Source organism: Schistosoma haematobium, chromosome 2 (assembly GCF_000699445.3).
Source record: "Schistosoma haematobium chromosome 2, whole genome shotgun sequence".
Taxonomy (NCBI): Eukaryota; Metazoa; Platyhelminthes; class Trematoda; order Strigeidida; family Schistosomatidae; genus Schistosoma; species Schistosoma haematobium.
Genome location: NC_067197.1, coordinates 20,344,490 through 20,364,127, shown reverse-complemented (window position 1 = coordinate 20,364,127; position 19,638 = coordinate 20,344,490). Strand labels below are relative to the sequence as shown.

General features: G+C 31.3%; 1 protein-coding gene across 1 annotated transcript in view; it reads right to left on the bottom strand.

The window, feature by feature from the left end:
- Positions 1-19,638, bottom strand: part of MS3_00006418 (uncharacterized protein) — a 42,267-nt gene that overhangs the window by 20,788 nt on the left and 1,841 nt on the right. Inside the window, exons 2-14 of the mRNA XM_051214557.1 lie at positions 18,580-18,684; positions 17,610-17,737; positions 17,420-17,517; positions 15,978-16,101; positions 14,923-15,010; positions 12,891-13,046; positions 10,652-11,028; positions 8,791-9,051; positions 8,312-8,514; positions 7,086-7,324; positions 5,635-5,954; positions 3,539-3,767; positions 1,913-2,602 (exon numbers count right to left, since the gene is read on the bottom strand). Of these exons, the coding sequence (XP_051067744.1) occupies positions 1,913-2,602; positions 3,539-3,767; positions 5,635-5,954; positions 7,086-7,324; positions 8,312-8,514; positions 8,791-9,051; positions 10,652-11,028; positions 12,891-13,046; positions 14,923-15,010; positions 15,978-16,101; positions 17,420-17,517; positions 17,610-17,737; positions 18,580-18,684 (3,018 nt within the window). The remainder of the gene's footprint in view (positions 1-1,912; positions 2,603-3,538; positions 3,768-5,634; positions 5,955-7,085; positions 7,325-8,311; positions 8,515-8,790; positions 9,052-10,651; positions 11,029-12,890; positions 13,047-14,922; positions 15,011-15,977; positions 16,102-17,419; positions 17,518-17,609; positions 17,738-18,579; positions 18,685-19,638) is intronic.

Genomic DNA, 19,638 nt, shown 5'->3' with positions numbered 1-19,638 from the left:
CCTGGATTGAGAATGTATAATGTGACCATCTTTCTATGAGATTGTTTCGCTAACAGTCGGTTTCCTAATGCCGGTTTCCTTAACAAGTCGGAACAATTGTCTGCTATTACCTATTGCCGCTGCCTTTTCCATCTCTCTTGCTTTCGCTAACCACCACTGTTCACGATCATTGTGTAGACTTCTTGTCAGCTTGCGCTTAAGCTGAATCCGCTCTTCATTATGTTCAGAGCCAGGTGGAATGAGTTTCCGAGCATCTATCAGTGCGATAGATGCTGCCGAGATCCAGCGTTGCTCCCTAACCTTACGGGTTACCGTACTAGCAGGTGTCACTGCTGTTTCCATAGAATTTCGGATATCACTCCATGCTGCCTCGGGGTGGGCATCACATACATGGCTGTCTAACTGTTTTCCTAGTTGTTCCTGAAATATACTCTTAGCTTGACTATCATTAAGTAGGGCCCTAAGAGGTTTACTTGCTGCGTCTTTCCTACGTTCAGTAAGACGCAGACAGATACGCGCTCGTACTAGAGCACAATCTGAATCTAAGCATGTGCTCCACATTAAAAACCTTCTAGGAAAAGGCCGTGCGCGACCGGCCTCAAGCTGTTGTCCCTTGGGCTCTGCGGTTACGCTCCGTTCTTCAAAGGGCCTTACCGCCGGAGACGGAAATCCTTGAGGTATGGTGAGGTGTGACGTTTTTAGGGTCGACCTTTTCTAACCCCGTCCTTCCTTGTGAGAAGGTAGCATCGCTGCAGATGCTGGTTGTCCGAGAGAAACACCTTACTGCTGTCACACCTCTCTACAGTCAGCAGTACGACTTCGCCCTTAGACCTTGAGTTGCTGCTTTTAGTCTTACCGTTCTCCAATCGACCTGTCTGGTATGCTAGAACCTACAGGAACATATGTTCCAGCCAATATAGCTCGTTTGGTTCATTACGATAGGCAAGCCCGACCACCGCGTCAAGGTAGCAGCTTCGGTCGGGGATACAATATTCTGCATTTCCTAAAGAAGATTTGGATCTATTATGAAATCTGAGAATCTTTGAAAATTTCGAAAGAGATCCTGAAGTTCCACCATCAGAAATTTAAAGATTAAATAAACAGTGAGATTAACGTTAACATACTCTGATGGTATTGAATTACGATGCACTATGGTGGTCGAACACAGATTACCATAATAACAAGAATTAAATAAATGAACACAGAAATATCTTACCAATAAATATAAAACGTTTTCTGGAATTAAATAATCAACGAACAATACTGTTAAAAAATGCATTTTTGAGGATAGTTCTTACACTGAAAATTTACATTACTTGGGAAACCAATAGGAACCAGAGACCGAGAGATAAGTATATTCGTCTAGTACGATACAAGGTACTGAAAAAACAATATATCAAGAAAATACACAGCTTGCTTTTGTGTAAATCTTTACTACACAACAAAGAGTGAGCAATGTTTGGAGGCTTTGAAAGATATGGCCTGTGATGTATAGTATTGACACATATATTTATTCTTTGTTTCCCCTTAGATAATGTTTTAAGCTTATCTTATACTATTTTATTCTACGAATTCATTTCGTATAAAATTACATTGCTTGTGTCTCATGCTTTCTATTACCACTGATACTGTTCCTAATTTTACTATCCAAGCAATGATAATTTCATCTCGGTACCGTGTAATAATTTGAATCGATGCAAATGTTTCAGGTTCTATGCTGCTTATCACCTACTGAACGGTATAAAACTATAGTTTAGGACAGATCTATGTGATTTATTTCCTACTATAAGTCAATAATTGTAGAATATTTTCTGTCCGGTAGCAACTAGAAAAAAGGAAAGAAAGAAAACCAGGCATAAAGTAGTTCGGTAAAACAACCAATTAATAATAACAAAAGAATTTAAGTACTCACTTCAAGAGTTCTTTGTTTAGTTATGGGTAAAGTATCATCAAATTCTGGTGTAGATATTTTGCACGACAACAAAGCTGAAGGTATAGATGAATCATTATCCATTGAAAAATGTGATAAAAATAATGAGGATGGTATAGTATGCTGTTGCTTTGAGGATAATTGTTGAGATTTAACACGAAAAAGATCATAAACAGATTGTTCGTTCACAGAGAGTTCATCGGATTTTGCATTATTATTGATGTTTATTGATTTCGATAAATGAGTTAGGCTTTTTGAATGCTTCCCTTTTCTATAATGATCTGAATCAAGATATGACAAATGTTTATTTGAGCTAATTTCTTTATTGCTGTTATACAGATTGCCGTCATCTGCGTAATTTTTATCATCATCATTGTCATCACCGTCAACTTCTGACAGACCAGTGATCAAAGAAATAGCACCTAATGATATCGCATCAGCTAAACTTTCTGGAGCTTCATCAGCAGCATTATCATACAGTTGATCTGATGGAATATCACTTTCCATGTCATCGATTAATTCACTTTGAACAATATCATCACTTATTATTGATGTAGTAATAACACAGTTTGTTCTATTATCCAATGATATCTCTTCAGGTTCAGTTGATACTACTGAATTGTTAGTTGTATGTATTGAATGATTATGATGATGAGATATGTCGAATGACTCCTATTTAATAGGGAAGAACAGAAAATTTAATAATTAGGGATTAATACAAAAAGATAATACTGGCGATAATTGACAAAATGTATGATAATAATCGCAATAATAATAAAGTAATCTTATTTCATTAATATTCCCGTTAAATGTTGATTTAAAACTATTGGTAGTTTGTTTCGCCCAGAAAATTATGTATATTTATATACGTGGAAAAAAAAGAAAACTCTGATGAAACGTCCCTCACAATAACAAGAATGGCTATCTGACCTTACACCTAAGTTCATCCAAAAAAATATAAAAGAAAAAAAGGTTCAGAAATTTAGAGCTGAAATAAGGTAAGATATTTAAAATTAATTATTCATTGAAACGGAACAGAAAACATATATTTATGTATAAATGTCTAAATTCACTGGAGAATCACACCAAAAGTACAACACACAATGCATACGCAAGTTTCACATCACAGCTATATAGTGCTACTTAGTTTTCATTATTTTTCATCTGATTGTCCCACATAAGCAACTGATCAAATAATGAAATTAATGTGCCTCTATATTTGACTCCAAGTCCACTAAATCTGTGCATTAAGCTGATTATTTGGTACTTCAACTTCAAGAAGATAAACTAGACTGCTCCTTCCATTTACTTCTCTACCAGCTAACTAGAGTGTAAACTCCAGGTCTGCATATTCTCTCTTCTTGATAGAGATCTCAAAAATATCGAATTCCTATGGAATAAAATGATATGCTTATGTACAAAATATTAACACAGTATAAAAATGATGAAGTGTTATAGGCCGTATCGAAATCATTTGTTCTTAATTTACAAAATGGTTTTTAAAACCATACGTTAAAAATATGTTACAAACTATGGCAAACGTGTAGCACTATTTGAATAAGTTCAAATGATATTAAAAAAACTTCATATCTGCATCATATAACTCACTAAAACAGAGACAACACCACTAATGGACAGAATTTCTTTTTGATCATATTCATTCTCAATTTTTTTTCCAGTATCGATTTCATCAATATATTCATTGATCTCTTCTTGTTTTACCACATGCACTTCGTTGTCATCATTACATTCATTTTCTGAAAATACTTTGAAAAGATCCACAGGAATATGTGACGGTGACAGTTGTACAAATGTCACACTTTCTGAATTGTTATGACTAGATGTTCAATGTAAAAAAATAAAAAAATTTACAATCAATGTGTCCAGAGGTTTGTCAACATATGAAATAAGTATTTAGGTGCTTGATGGTATGAATTAATTTCATTTCCAAAACAGCCAGAAACACTATTTTCATTTTTAAAGAAATTTAAGGACAATAACTGTTAAATCATTAACAATAAAATTTAATTATTAGAAAAAAAGGGAAGCTAGTAAAACAAAGTATTAAATGTGTAGTTTTAACACCTGATTATGTTACTCAGCCTGAATTGACAGTAACAAGTATGTAGGAAGCACCATACGCCTTTTTGTTCAATATATTTAATGGAGCTCCTGATTAATAATAAGAATTCTGGTAGTCGTTACAAGAAATGGTGACCGATTGCGCTCAACCATAAGGGGAGTGAGGCCGATATCCCCGACGGCATTTGATATTGATTTTATTATATTACGAGCTGACTGAAACGCAAAATGACAGGTATCGGTTTATACATCTTTTGAGGCCGTTGATAAGCACTGCCAAAGAGTCGTAGAGCAATACAAAAAAATTTTCTAGTGTTTTATGACTTTTAAAGATTCCTCGAATGATTTCCATTTGTGATAAAAACTAACAACAATGGCGAATAGTAAAAATAATGTGAACGCAAGTATCTGTTGACCTAGAAGAGGGATTAAGGAGACAATAGTGCAATCGTTATATCTTAACCACAGAACATTGATACAGGACATAGACACAACAATAGTTCTAAAAAACCCAGATAAGCCAAGGTTAAAAATCTATAAGGTAACTATCAGAGAAGTGACCAATGTAATCTAATATATTTTGTTAATTCATACCTAGATAATTAAAAAAAATTACTCATTTGGTATATAACTTTCTAGATTGAGACAAGAAAATTAGCGATGAACGTAAGACAAAAAAGTTTAACATACAGGTGTAGAATTGCTACATTAACATATTCGTATGAATATTCACATAAAAAAGTGATTGATCTGTTTTTTTTCAAATGATTACCCGGCAAATATTTATTATTTATGAAGTTAGAAGAGATGAAAAAATATCAGTTGTGCTATAATGTTTCTCGAGTTTCAGCTTTTATTAAGTTTATTATACATCAATTTAGATAGAATTTTAGCTACTAATTTATAATAGGCAACATATATGTGAAGGAACTATATGCACATAATTCCTTATTGAATTATACTGATAATAATTTGACAGTTTGTTGATAATGTTAAATTCTTAAATAAAATTTACTAGAAAGAAGTGACGTGTAAGATTGTTCACAGATTTAAATGTAGTTTTCACTCAGTTAATTTTTACATCAATTCAGTGTTAATTTTACTGAATTAAAAAAATTCGTTTCGATTCATATTTCATTTAACTTTTGAAATAATTCAATATAATTTTTATTCAGTATACCATTCAGTTGTTTTAATTTTATATATATGACAAATTCTTTTACTAATATTTACGATTACGTTTATATATGAATGATTGATAATTTTCTTGCATCTCTATGAGCAAAACCTCTAGACAAGGTTGTACTTTTGTTTTTAGTTAGTGGGGAGGAAAAAAAACAAATACAAAGAAGTTGCGTTGATTAAAAGAGTCGAGAAATATAAACTTAAGTATTCACAACTGTATTACATTTGACAGAATAAATTGTACACTTATTCTCTTCAAGAATTATTTTGTAAAGTAACATTTTTCTTTATAATGTAGAGTGATTGTAGACGCTTGACAAAAGAAAATGTGAACAATATTAATTTAAACAAAAAAACAAACAGTAAAACAGATTTTTAATACAATAATAATACTAACTTCTAAAAACGAATCTGAATATTGTATATAGTTCACCTACCTGACAAGATCACATATATCATCATTTGATTCGTTAACTTCTAGGAATTTAGTATTATGAATTATTCTATCAATATTTTCATGATAATCATTACTACCTTGTTCTTCTTGAATGTTATTTTTACAAGCAGGAATTATTGTTTGTTGATTATCAATTCTGTATGCATATTGTTCCATATTATCAATAGATGTTGGGTAATTTCCCATTCCGATATTTAAATCATATTCTTTTTGATAAATATGATGTTTTTTAATTTCTGTTGTCTCATTAAATTGATTAATAGATGACATAAACGGAGAACGTATTTGACTTGTTAAAGTCTGAGAAAAAGTATGAAAATAAATTTGTAAGAAGAATGTTAATAATAAATGCTCATTAATTTATTATACCTTGAGTGTATTTACGGAATTCATAAAGTGCATCATTAGACGAGATGAAATGATTAAAAAACATGTGATATAACAGTTTACCAAGTTTTAGTATTTCAACAACAAATAATATATCTTTAAATTGGGTAAGGTCAAAAATATTCATTTGTAGAGTATCCGTTGCCATGTACTGGATTTGCAAGTGCACAACTTGGAACCTAATTGGTTAAAAACTGAGTTTTTTTAAATAACTAAGCCTCTTATTTCATTTGTATTTAAACATCGTAATGTATATAAAATGTCTCCTGAGACATTATAATGATGGAACTCAGCAAGACATGAAAAATCGTTTGAGGTTAGTAATGCATAATTTGAAGACAAAATCGTATGAAAGCTAGTCAGAAAAATTCTAGCTATATTCCTAACTCCAAAAAGATTTTTAGAGAAAAATAAACTATATAAAGAATCTTGCATAACTATGAATGAAATTTTGGAAGAAATTATTGGAGCGACCATACATTTGGAACTCGTACAGTATAAGAGATACTAACATCCAAATTAAAGCACAGCAATTAAACTACACAGAGTACTGGACCATACACCTGTTTCCGTTTGACAGGTAGATAACTCATTAACCAATGGTCTTATGGTAATTTGAACAAAATCGGATAATCCAATTTCGATTACTAAATCTCAACGTTCGGAAATTTATTCTGGTATCAAACAATCTCCAAAGTGCCGTAACCCAATGTTATCATGATGAAAACTTTTCTTATGTTTTTTTAATGATCGTTTAGTATGCTTAACAACTATCAGAAAAGCAATTATCACGGATGTTTAAAGTGAACAGTAGGATTGATAACCACTATATATCCAGGTTAATAATCCAAAAATTGGTCAAGTTTAGGGTAAAGTACATCGTTTAAAGTTATAGGATGCGAATTGATTATGTTAAATATTGGAGAAACAATCAAGGCAACAAATGACTTCATTAAATTTGGTTACATTGGGAATCAGTTAAGTATGATACTGTTTTTATATGATTATACCTTCAATTGTTAAAAAAGAACAATTATATCTAACCTGTTTACTTTGTTTGGTAGAGATTACAGATATAGGTGATGTATCCTTTTCATCTGCACTCCAATCTAATTCACAAACATAAAGATTCGACAGATCACTTTTTGAGGTTAATAAAAATTGCGTATGATCTAACGGTTCATCGTCTGCTGACACTGGTCTAGGATAGGATTCCGAAGTTAAAGAACAAGAAGATGAACAGACTGACACATTTTCAGATGGCTTGAATATATTCACTGAATCTAAGTAAAAAACAAACAAGCAATAAATAACTAGTTCAGTTTCTAAAGCTTACATAATTTTAATTGGTAAACTGTAAAAAAAGGGGATCTGAGAATAAACCTTTCTTGCTGATCCATATCAATCGAGAACCTTTTAAGAGCTAAATTTGCAATTTTTCGAGTGAAATTCTATTATCAATAATGAATATAGTTTGAAAAATTTTTAGGTAATGTCAATAACATTTCTATTCTCAGCAAAGAAGTTGTAATTAACTGGAGATAGTTACTTACTGAAGCGACTAAGCAAGGAGAATATTTAATTTCTCCTTTAAAATTTTTAAATTGAAATACCATGATGTATTTTACCAACCTTTACGAAATATTCCAGTACCACAGATACACAATAATGTAAAAGTTGAACTGTCAACAGAGCTTTGTTTTTAAGTTTCAAAAAGAGAGAGAGCATGTCTTCTGGATAATCAGTGAGAGACATGATTGTCAGGTTAATTTCGTAAGAAACGTAGTGATTTGTAAAAAAGATGAAATAAATAATCGAAATCAACGATTTCCTATTTGTGTACTGAGTGTTAGAGATAAAAGGAATTTTCTTTTCAAACTTATTAGAAAGTCTAAACAAAATTAAATTATTAACAACTTTTAATTTTTTAAACAACAACACTCGGCTTAGTTTCTGAAGTTAATCAACAGTTAAGTGTGTAAAGTGATTGACCGACATCGCATACACACAAACACACGCTTATGGTAAAATAATGTATTTGATGGTACTAATGAAACTAGAGTGTTGTTGAATTAGTAATATCTATTTTATGTGATAAAATGCTCTTGCATTCGGTCTTTCAATAAGTGACAGCCCTGTACTACTGACTAGTTATAAATTAAGATAATTATAGTAACAAATATACTAATATTTTAATAAATATTAAGGTTAGGTATACTTTTCGGCATTTCAATTAAATAATAAATTATACACGAAATAATTTGACGAACTCTTTGAGTTGTAATTTGTGAGGGTAGATCGTTGATTGTAAAATTTACAATCAGACCAATCTAAAGCATTCACATCTTCCGATGCGGATGATTGTCTGCTGATAGTGCCCGAAAAATGACGAGGAACATATGAATGTGTACTGAGTTTCCGTCTACAAGAAGATAATTGACGATCTATTGATGACGTACTGACCGCACGATTACTACAAATAAAATACGACAGAAAGATCAGTAAGAAATAAATATTACATAAGCAATTGGTCGAATCATCGATAAAACTATAGTGAATTAAAATAAATAAACTCACTTCTTGTTACAGGAAAATCAACCGTAGGAAATCGCAATCGCTCATCAAATCAGAGTTCATGTCAGAAATCAAATGGTTGATATTTCAGTGCACTTACGATTAACTATCTTTACAGAGGAATATATTAAATTAGATATACATCGAACAAATTAAAAAAACACAGAAAACTCACCAATTCCATTTGAAACTACTTCTTTCTGGTAGAGTAGACGAGGCTCCAGGAATATTATTGCTATCAAATGATAAAGATGAATATGGAATCAGTGAAGTGAATGAAAGACGAAATAGTTCAACGTGTTCACCACCACCAGTGATTGGAGTTTGCTGAGAAAGTAATTTTGTCAAAGCATGCGATTTTCTACGCATCGATGCTGTTCGATCATCAAAATACGGATTAAACTTTAAACTAGATGAGTTATATTCAGATGAAAAGCTAGAAAAAAAGAATATGAAGTTTCTTTTAGTGACTTAGAAGAGTAAATGAACAACTTAAATAAAACTCTACAGATCACTATAAAAAAAAACTTAGTAATCTAAAAAAGTACTAATCAACTGTAAATGACACTTGGTTAAAAAATGTATACTGAATTCCTACATTTGATAGGAAGAATCAAAAGTTATAGAACAGGGTATTTTGGTTTACAATCAATTATTATAAACTGTGGTTATAAGCAAACTATTAACATATTCCTCAAAACTAAGACAAACAAAAAAGTGTTACTGAATTCCTAGAATTTATATTATTAATTAGCATTGTTTGCTTGAACAGATATTAATGAAATATTGCATTGTTTTGAAAGCATTCAAGAACCTAAAACAAAAGCATTCTATTACAAACACTACATGCAAATTTTATATAATGTTAAACAGCTTATACATATAAAATAACATGGTAGGAACAAGGGATGTACATAAAACGTTAAATAACAGTTCACTCATAATTATATATGTGGTATGATTTGTGACATGACGTACTTGATTTCGCAAAAGATTACAGTTTGGTCTTCTAATGAATATCATTTGGTGTTATTCAAAACATGCATTTCGCGAGTTCCTAGGCGAATAGTTTTGGAAACTGAGTGAAATCATCAAATCTAACACGGTGTAAGCATACCTTCTTAAATAAGTAACTAAATAGCACAATGGAGAGGGCTGTCATGTTGGATACTGTAATACAAACAATGTATTCTGCAAGTTAGGTCGTGAATTCTGGTAACAGAATGATTTGCTACCGTGCACCTGTGTTTCAGTTGAGATATAATTCACTGGTGTGGATCCTTCTCTTTCATTAAATAGGTTAACTGATAAGAACTTTGTGAGGCTTGGCAACTAATAGCAAAGTATCGTAATTACATTTAACGCATGACCTATATCACATAATTTAGTGAATTGATTTATAAGTGATTATTTAGCTTGATTGCTTTTCCGAAAATTATAACCCAGTTACGTAAAATATCCTCCCACTGAAAATTCATTAATAACTTAATTATGTTATAATTCTTGACAAAATGACAAAATGAATAAAATAGAACAATACCATCAGGACGAAAAGGAAATTAATTGAATTTCAACGCTTAATAAAAAATGGCATAAAGTGTCATTTAATTACTGTTTAATGGTTTAATTTGTCATTTTTCACAACACTAACGAATTACGATAAATGGGTCAACGTCAAGTGAAAATTATTTACATAATTAGGTAAGACAGCCATAATTTCTATACAACAAATTAATTCGGTGGAAAACTCCCATAGAAACCGTATCCTTCATACTAACACGATAAACTGCAACAGTAACCATAGTATTAACGGGTACAAAAAGTTAAATATATCAAAAGTAATCCCCATTAGAATTTGTATTTATGTTTCACACATGTAATTAAAAGAAGTACAATTTTATTAGACTTACTATTAAAAATAAAAATGGTCATTATTTAGTAGAAAGAAAAACTGACAAAATTTGTTTAGGATTTTACAGATGAATTAATTTGACAGAAAAATATACCTACTACATCTGGGAAAAAAATCAACTTACTGAGAATTAGATCCTGATCGATTCAAATGACTGACTCGTTTAACGGGAGTACTTAAATGAGAATCTTGAGAACTTTTTGTATTACACATGTCAGAACTTATTTCATTGTTTTGTTTATGAGTTGATGCTTTTGAGTTTAATAGGCCGTTCGCTTCACAACTAGCTGATCTATGAAGTTTTCCAAATGGTAAAGTGAAAATATTCGTAAATGAATGAGGAAATACGACAGAATTACGATGATTGATTGTACCGCACATCCTATTACCATATGGTGAGATAGAACGAAAAAATGTATGCTGTTCAATACATTTTTTCCAAAAGTTTTTACAACTATTACGTGTAGGAAATGAGAATTCTATGATGTCATTTCCGTAACTCTAAAATAAAAATAAATAAAAGGCATTGATTAAGTAAAGATAAAAATTTTGTAAAACAAGACTAATAGATCATTCCTTGTATTTTAGCTTATAAACACTGTAAGTGTAGGACATGATTTCAAGAAAAATGAAAACTAAAAATATATCTCTAATACTCGATAGTAATTTTAAATAATATTGATACAATCAAACCATACAATGAATTATGCTTAGCTTCGATTTCTTAAGTAATAGAAATAAATAATAATTTCTCCTTGGAAGATTTATTAAAGAGATCAGATAAGATTACTTTAAGTGAGCAAGGGTAAGACAACCATAATAATCATGTTGAAAGTGTAACAAAGAAGTATCTTCCGCCGTAGTTGGTATATAATACACGTATACCACACTGACTTCTACAATATTTTTATGACTCAGTTTGTTCTAATGACTCAGGAAGATTGAGAATAGTTATCTGAAACAAAAGCAGTTTCACATTTATGAAATTAAATTATATTTTCGGCAGAAATACCATCGTTCAAGCTATATAGTGCCTAAATGTCGCATTATTCTAAATGCCAAGAAAAAATTGAAAAGAAATATAAATTCATCAATTTTTCATATCAAAAGATTTGTGCATGACTTCACATACACCTTTATTTATTTATTGGAACACATAAATATCTGTACAAAGGGGCACCGAACAAATGTGTGCCACACAAGTCACTTGATTTGTGTGTGGGCTGTGATCCTGCCCGGGTGCCCAAACCGAGGCAGATGGTTTAATTAGGTGGCTACACCCGGAGCCTTCGACCTAAACGTCTGATCCACAAGGCAGTGGAGCAACGTAAGGAGATGCAGTGACCAACAGTTAGTTTATATGCCATTTGTTCCTCCAGGATCCTGGAGCCTATGTACACCATTGATTCGGAATCGGGGTTTTCCAACGCGTAGCCATGTGAGAGCGTTTCCAAAGGGAGAGCTGACTCTCCCCACCCACGGCCGTGAATGAAATAATTTTTTTTTACTTCAAACTCTTATTTATAATTTATTTTGACTACAGATACCTCTGATTAGCAGAAATAATATTGATAATGATTTCAGTGATAATTTTATTCTACATTAGACGCAATAATTTAATTAAACATCTAGTGAACAAGCATTTGAAAAGAAAGTGATCAATCAATTGTGGAAAGAAAGTGTATAAATATGCTTAATCTAGCCAAGTAATTAAACCAAACTTTGTCATTTGTAAAAAAATTAAAAGTTAAGTTTTTTCACTTTTTCTTCTAATCTACATCAATCATTTAATAATAATAATAATAATAATAATAATAATAATAATAATAATAATAATAATAATGATAATAATAATAATAGTCGTTTTTACGTTTTCACTCATAATCACATTTCTGATATTGTATATGTTTTCGAAAATTTCAATAATTCCCAACAATCTGATTATCTTTGTTGCGGCTTATACTATCAATATATAATGAATATGGGTGAGACTATAATTTATGGACAACCTTTGAGCGACGCTAAACTGACCTTGAGAGTGCCCACCTAATAACTAGCATCACATGAGGGTTATAAACCTGTGTGAGGAATTAGAATTATGATTTACGGCTGATGTTAAAGGTTAGGAATTAGATTTAGTGTTCTCATCACGAACTGACATGAGCTATAATGCGAAGACTTTATTTGGCCAAATGGATGAGTGGATTTCGCGCCCAAATCTGAGACCTGTTATCTTATACCTGATTGGTTCGTCCATCAAATATAGTCTCGCTGAAATTACATATAGTGTAAGATTACCAATAACCATAATAGTACAATAATGTCTGATTAAAATACAAGAAAAGTAATAAATCACTGCTCACATATGCTTCCATATGAAGTTTAATTAATAATTTACGACGTTTGAAACTAAGTTTACGAATCATTGACCAATTGAAGGTGTTCATACGAGAAAAGTTCTCAAAAATCATAATTCCGAAATGGTTAACTCCTAAATTTACTGGTTTGTCTTCTGTGTTCTGAAATAATAAGAATATGTGAATAATTGGCTCATACATTATAAATGAGTGAATCATAAAGTGATTAAGAAATATAGCCTGGGATTTTATCGAAAAGGCGAATCTTAAATCTTAGTGGAAAAATAGTTTTGTCGAATGAAATCTTACTGGAAATGATTTTTCGTCAAAGTTTATTGATGGTAACTTGAAACCAAAACATCTATTTAAAAATACCCTTATAGTTCCAAAGAAAATGTTATATATGAACATTGAATTAAAAGTAGGTGTTCTAACAGAGAAGCTGTAAAACGAGATATGTAGAGCTCTGAGAAAGAGCTTTAATGCAGCTGAGCTCCGAAATGCTTTCTTTAGTAAAAGTCCTATCTAATGAAGAGCATTTACCAATTTACTTGCATTTGTTGGGTATCTTATGTTGGCAATACAAAGCGTGTACTTAATAAATCACTATGCGAGCATTATCACATATGGCTGTCCTAAGAGGAATACAAACCAATGAACAACTCAACCACGAGAATCATCGGCCAAGATTATCTGTAACGTAAAGAAAACTGCGTTGAAGAAAGTTTGGAATCAAAATTTTGTGCACAGTTGTAGCTATACTAATTCACCAGCTTAAACCTGATCTCTATGGATAAAATGGTTATATTCAATCTCCTATTCTTTCATGATATTGACAACCCTTATAATTACAATATTTTTGAACATGTTCTTTGTAAATTAGATAATTATTTTCTACGTTTATTCAACAAATTACAATTTATTATTAACTCAAACACTATTACACAACTTAGTCCATTGATGATTTTTGATTACTATGTTAAATGGTGCAACAGCCATATTTTACTCAATTCTTGAAAACTTCTGTTAACTTTAATTACTTTGTTAAGTGAAATTTATTCATAAACTATTATATTCAATACTTAAAATATTCTTATAATCTCTGAAAACTTAATTAGATGATCTAATGTCGCTTTATTTTTTATAACCTTAAATATCCAATACTTTAAGACATTAAATAATTTTAGTTTAATGACGAAACACTAGTTTCATTTATTAGAGATTACTACATGTCAAGATAACTATTAATAAGCTTTTACAGCCTAAGAAAACCATATCATTGATAATAAAAATCTCTTCACTAGAACGTCTTCATTCTTTTGTTGATATTTAATGTAAAAAATTAAAAACTGTAATAAGAATGACAGATTTTACTGAAAGCATGTAAAGAAAAAGTATTACTTGTTAGAAACTAATAAAATTTTAAATCAACATTACATAGAAACAATAATTTATAATTTTCTATAGAACTTTATATTGCTCACCCTCCATTGAGTAACATTTACATAAAGCTGCATTTCAGTACATAACATAGTATATCAAGAAACAGTAGCTCAGTCTAATAAACGCTCAATTTGCAGCTACTGCGTCTTTGGTTTAGGCAGTCAAGAGTTACTTCCAACCAACGCACAATAAATGAATTTCAACACCTTCATTTGCTATAACTTTGCATCAATTTCGTAGAATACTAACCAACCTTATATTTGATAGTTGTTAGACGTGCACTAGAAGATGAACATCACGTCAAATTTGGAGCACAATAACTCAAATTTCCTACATCCCAGTGGGAACCGATGGGCTGTAAAGCTACTCAAATCATCATTATTAAAATGAAAATTACTCATGTTTTACATTTGGAAGACCAAATGACATGCCTTAAAAATAAGCTGGTTAGTTAAGGAACCAAAATCGTTTATTTTACTTAAGTACAAATATTTCTAAGTGCACATGTGCCAAGAGATAATAAAAGGCTTCATTAGGCAAACTCTCCTACATAGTAGCCGTGACAAAAAAGTATATAAAATACACTTCACCCTACCTTTGCGGCATGTAAACGAATTCCATACAATTCGACTTTGCGAGCAGCATCTAAAAGACGATAATCGGCTTCTGATTTTGAAATTCCTCTACATCAAAAGTATGAGATATATTCATTTTACCAATTATTCAAAGGAAAACTGATTGGATTAAAAATCAAAACTTATATTTTTAAAGTAGTAAACTAAAACAAACTATCATTTAATCTTGCGACAACAAAATATTGACGAATAATGAACATTATCCTTGGTATAAAACTATAGTTTGTTAACTAAGTTCCAGAGATCCAGAAGTTGTACGACATACGATAAAATCGCTACTAAGTTATTGTATAAGCACTTACGACATTTATACATAGACTAACTTTAACAAATGTAATCGTGCGATTTATTATTTGAAACTGCATGCCTATACAATGAGAAAATGTCAGAGAAATGACTAGCTCATCTTTCTTATTAGAAGTGAGATATATTAGAGAATGTCACTTGAGGATTTTATGCACTTTTTCGTATTTTGATGACTATAAAGTAGTACGGTTTAGATTAATTATTTAAACAAGTCTAATAGTCAAAGAACTTGATTGCCGTCGTCCTTGCGATGAAAAATTTGGTATAATTGAATTTCAAATATTTACATAGCTAATGACATACATCGTCATGCATTTTGTCAGAATTTAAACGAACGTACCGATTGACACTTTTGCTTAGAAGTTGAGTATAATTTACAACGATTATTTTGCCTGAATTCTGTACTATCTACCTCATTTCTTTTAAAGACTATTTCACTGGAAAAATGTCAAGTAAAATATAACCGGATGTTTAGTGAAACAGTAGGATTGAAAATATTCTTTTCTAAAGAAAACTTCACACGGGTTTTGGGTTGCTAAACTATTGATTTTTTGTCAATCTTACTATTAAATAGATTAGGAAATTTGTTAATTGTTTGACATAAATAGACTAGATCGATGTTTAAAATTGTTAGATAATTATTAAACTATAATTAGAAGATAAAGGGATAAAACACAAGGTAATGCTTTAAAAGACAGAAAATACTTACATCAACGTTTGATGCAGTTCCATAAGACGCATTAAGTACGAATCTGGTGCTGTTCTAAATAAATGATGCTTCTTTAAGTATGCATACGACCGACATTCTGACTCTTGAAAATCACCCAACTGAGCTATTCAACAAAGATTTGAAAATTAAATGAATTATGCATTTTAATCAAGAAGTTAGCGCAGAATTATCTACATGAGGGCATCCAATGATTTGTAGCTTACTTTGTACCTTAACAATTATTCCTAGATGCAACTGTAACTTAAAAAGTGAATTATTTAAATGATTAGTAAGTGATGTCCGAGATGGTATCACAACGATTTCAATACAATATATGAATCTCGAGTCACATAAAGTACTTAAGTCTTATGATGAATTGTTTTCAAAACATTTTGTTTTATTGTGCAATCGGAAGTAAAACGTAGGCTGATAGCTTATGAAGGCAAGTTTACACTTGATGTTTCAAACGACTTTTCTTTAAGATTATGTACTTTTAAACCTGGTTGGCGAATAATTCAACAAATACTAAATAATGCTTAATCCTATGTTTGAGTGACGAAGTGTTGTAAGTTAGGTGATTAGGCATCCATATCCATGATGCTTAAGTTTTTGATGGGATAACAACGATCCAGTACAGATATCCTCGACTATAAAATTCAATGCCGTAGATTGAAATTGATTGAAGGACACGTTTTTTCTTTGAAATCATAAACCGATCAGTGTTAGATTACCATCGAAAACCTGGGAGCACTGGACAGCAACTGCTTTCTAGTTTGTGACTGCTCAGCAGTTCGTACCCACTATCTCACATGCGTGAATTAAACCCAGGGCCATCGGTGTCACACGTGACAACTGAGCCGGCATCCAGAGACATTAATATCTAGCTTCGGTCAATCCATGACGCTGTGCGACCATCTTCTATTCTCTTCAGTGTGTAACTAGAATGAAACGGTTACTCAGTACCTCCACGTTTCCGATTATGTTCACACTTGGATCAGCTCATGATTTCAATAAAAACCAACAATTTTCACAAACCCTTAAAGACATGTCTTTTTATTAGAATCGTACACATATTTTGCTAATGGATGATAATTAGAGGCTTTTTATAGACGAATCACAAATTAAATAACAAAAATAATTGAAATTAATGAAGAATCACTGAATTTAGTAAACACATCAAATGATATACTTAAGACCTTCATTAGGATAACATTTACGCATTTCATTCACGTTGAAATTCCGAAAAAGGGATGCTTTACATGATGATTTTAAGAATGGTATTTCAAAACTAAGTGGCTACGGATTCAACCCTTTGATAACTGTCAATTCATTTTAGTTTGAAGCATTAGTTATGTTTATCGAAAATTAAACGTAGAGACCTAATGTGTCGGTGTAACCAGTTTTAAATGTTATCTTATAAGCATATACAACAATAAACTTACACTGTGCAATGAATGCTGCAAGCAAGAGACTGGTATTACGATTACTGTGTAACAAACCTTGAAAGAAGTCGTTCCTGATTTGTAGAGCATACAGGTACCTAGAAGATGATATAAATAGTGTAGCAAAATAATAACTCACACCGCTTTGGAAGGATATAACATGTATTTATCATTGAAAGTAATCACTCACCTTGTAAGGTCATCTTCTATTAGATTTGGATACGGAGTAAAAAATTTAACCCCAAACAAAAGCTCCAGAGGTCTTGTACTTGAATTTCTCAAGACCTTTGTAAGGGGTTTGTTATTATCAACCCAGCACTAAAGTAATCCACAACAAGAATAAAAAACAGTGCAGATAATTCATGCAAAAACCACTTATTTAATCAAGAACATATAATTTCTTCATACTATCAGTTTGCTGTCACTTCAAAAGCTACTTAAATAGTGATAATCCAAAGGAACGATTGTGTACCGTAACACTGTTGCTCGACAGTGACCATCTGATTAATATCACAGTAATACACCAGTTTCAAGTTACCAAACTTCAGAATGGCGATAAAGGATAGATAATAAGTTTAGAAAACTAAAAACAAGGACAGATAAGTTGTTCAGTCCCCATTGGCTATCACGTTTCGTTTCCCTAACGTCAAACCATGATAGAAAGTATACATAGCTTTTTAAAAATCCACATAGAAGTCAAGTTTAGAATTAACACAAATATTAATTTTACAGTGTACTGGTTTAATTATTTTTGCAGCAATTTAGACCAAACCGAATGAGCATTGGACACTTAGCCATAACATGAGAAACATCTCTACCAAACAGATAAGAATTGAACTCATATGTTTCAACGTTTTGGTATGTTTGTCACATCTTACTCATTAAATATTGCAGTTGTGTGTCATTTATGAGGTTTTCAAGGTAGTAAAAAGCGTATACAGTGGAATATTGTATACTGACAAATGAACATTTACCAAGCAATACTCACCGACCAATACAATTAGTGACTTCTAAGGTATTCTGTAGGCTTTGAAAACCATGTTTTCAATAAGCAGTAATTAAAATAGAATAAACACTCATGATCTGTTGAAAAACAATTTTTGGACAATAAAGGTACTTGCAAATAGTATTTAGAAGATCCAAAATACTAAAAAACTCACGCTGTTGCCTTCAAAATCGGAATATAGCAGCCCGAAATACTCATTTTGAAAAGTACCAATCTTCTTAATGACTAAAGTAAATAAATCCAGACCCAAACATCGTTCCTAGATTAAATAAAACATGAGACTGACAGAGAGATACAAAGTTGTCTTTGAATTTATTCTTGAGGTTTATAAATGCTTAAGTAGAATGAGAAAACGTGACTTTAAAATACCAATGACGTAGGGGTATTCAACAGACAGCTTTCTGTAAAATGCTTATTGTGAAAAACAAAAAACTGTAAAATTCAGATAATTTATAATGATAAACTACTTATGGAAAATAGCATCAAATTTGTTACAGTATATAGCACATTAAGTGTGTTTTTACCTAGCTGCTTCTGTAATCAGTGAAAAATTAAATAACCCATTGTTTCATTGAATAAAAATGAAGAACTTAGAGAAATATTTTTTTCTTTTCGACAAAATCATTTACTTAGACTGCATATCCGTATTTATAATTGCTTGGAAGATGTATAAGTTATGCATTACTGCTGAAACAAATTTGATGGCAATCACAGTAGTTTACATAGTTCATCAACCATGAAGTCACTTCAAGATAGTCAAATGTTAATCACGCAACAACTTGAGGACTTTAGGTGTAGATAACTATCTCTCAAAATTTTTAAGCGTTATTGATGGAATTACATATAATAAATACCGTTGTGTGGTAGTGCTTATTAAGTATGCAAAAAGCATAGGCTTTGTAAAAGAATCTTATGTCTTCCCGATACATTTCATTCTATTTTAGCTACCAATCGATAAACCTCAAAACGACTGAGTTATCTCAAATATATTTTTACGTAAAATAAATTCTAAAAAAGTGTTCACGTGAAACAGTTGACCGGTGCTCCTTAACACTCATCTATTCAAAAATCTATCACAATTACTATTGGAGAATGCAAATTCCAGTAAAAGGTTTCGATTTATTGTGGTAGTGTACAAAACTACATTAAGTGAATTAGGAAACAACCAGGACCACAACTAAAAACAGATCAAAACGCTGTCATTTCACAAAGA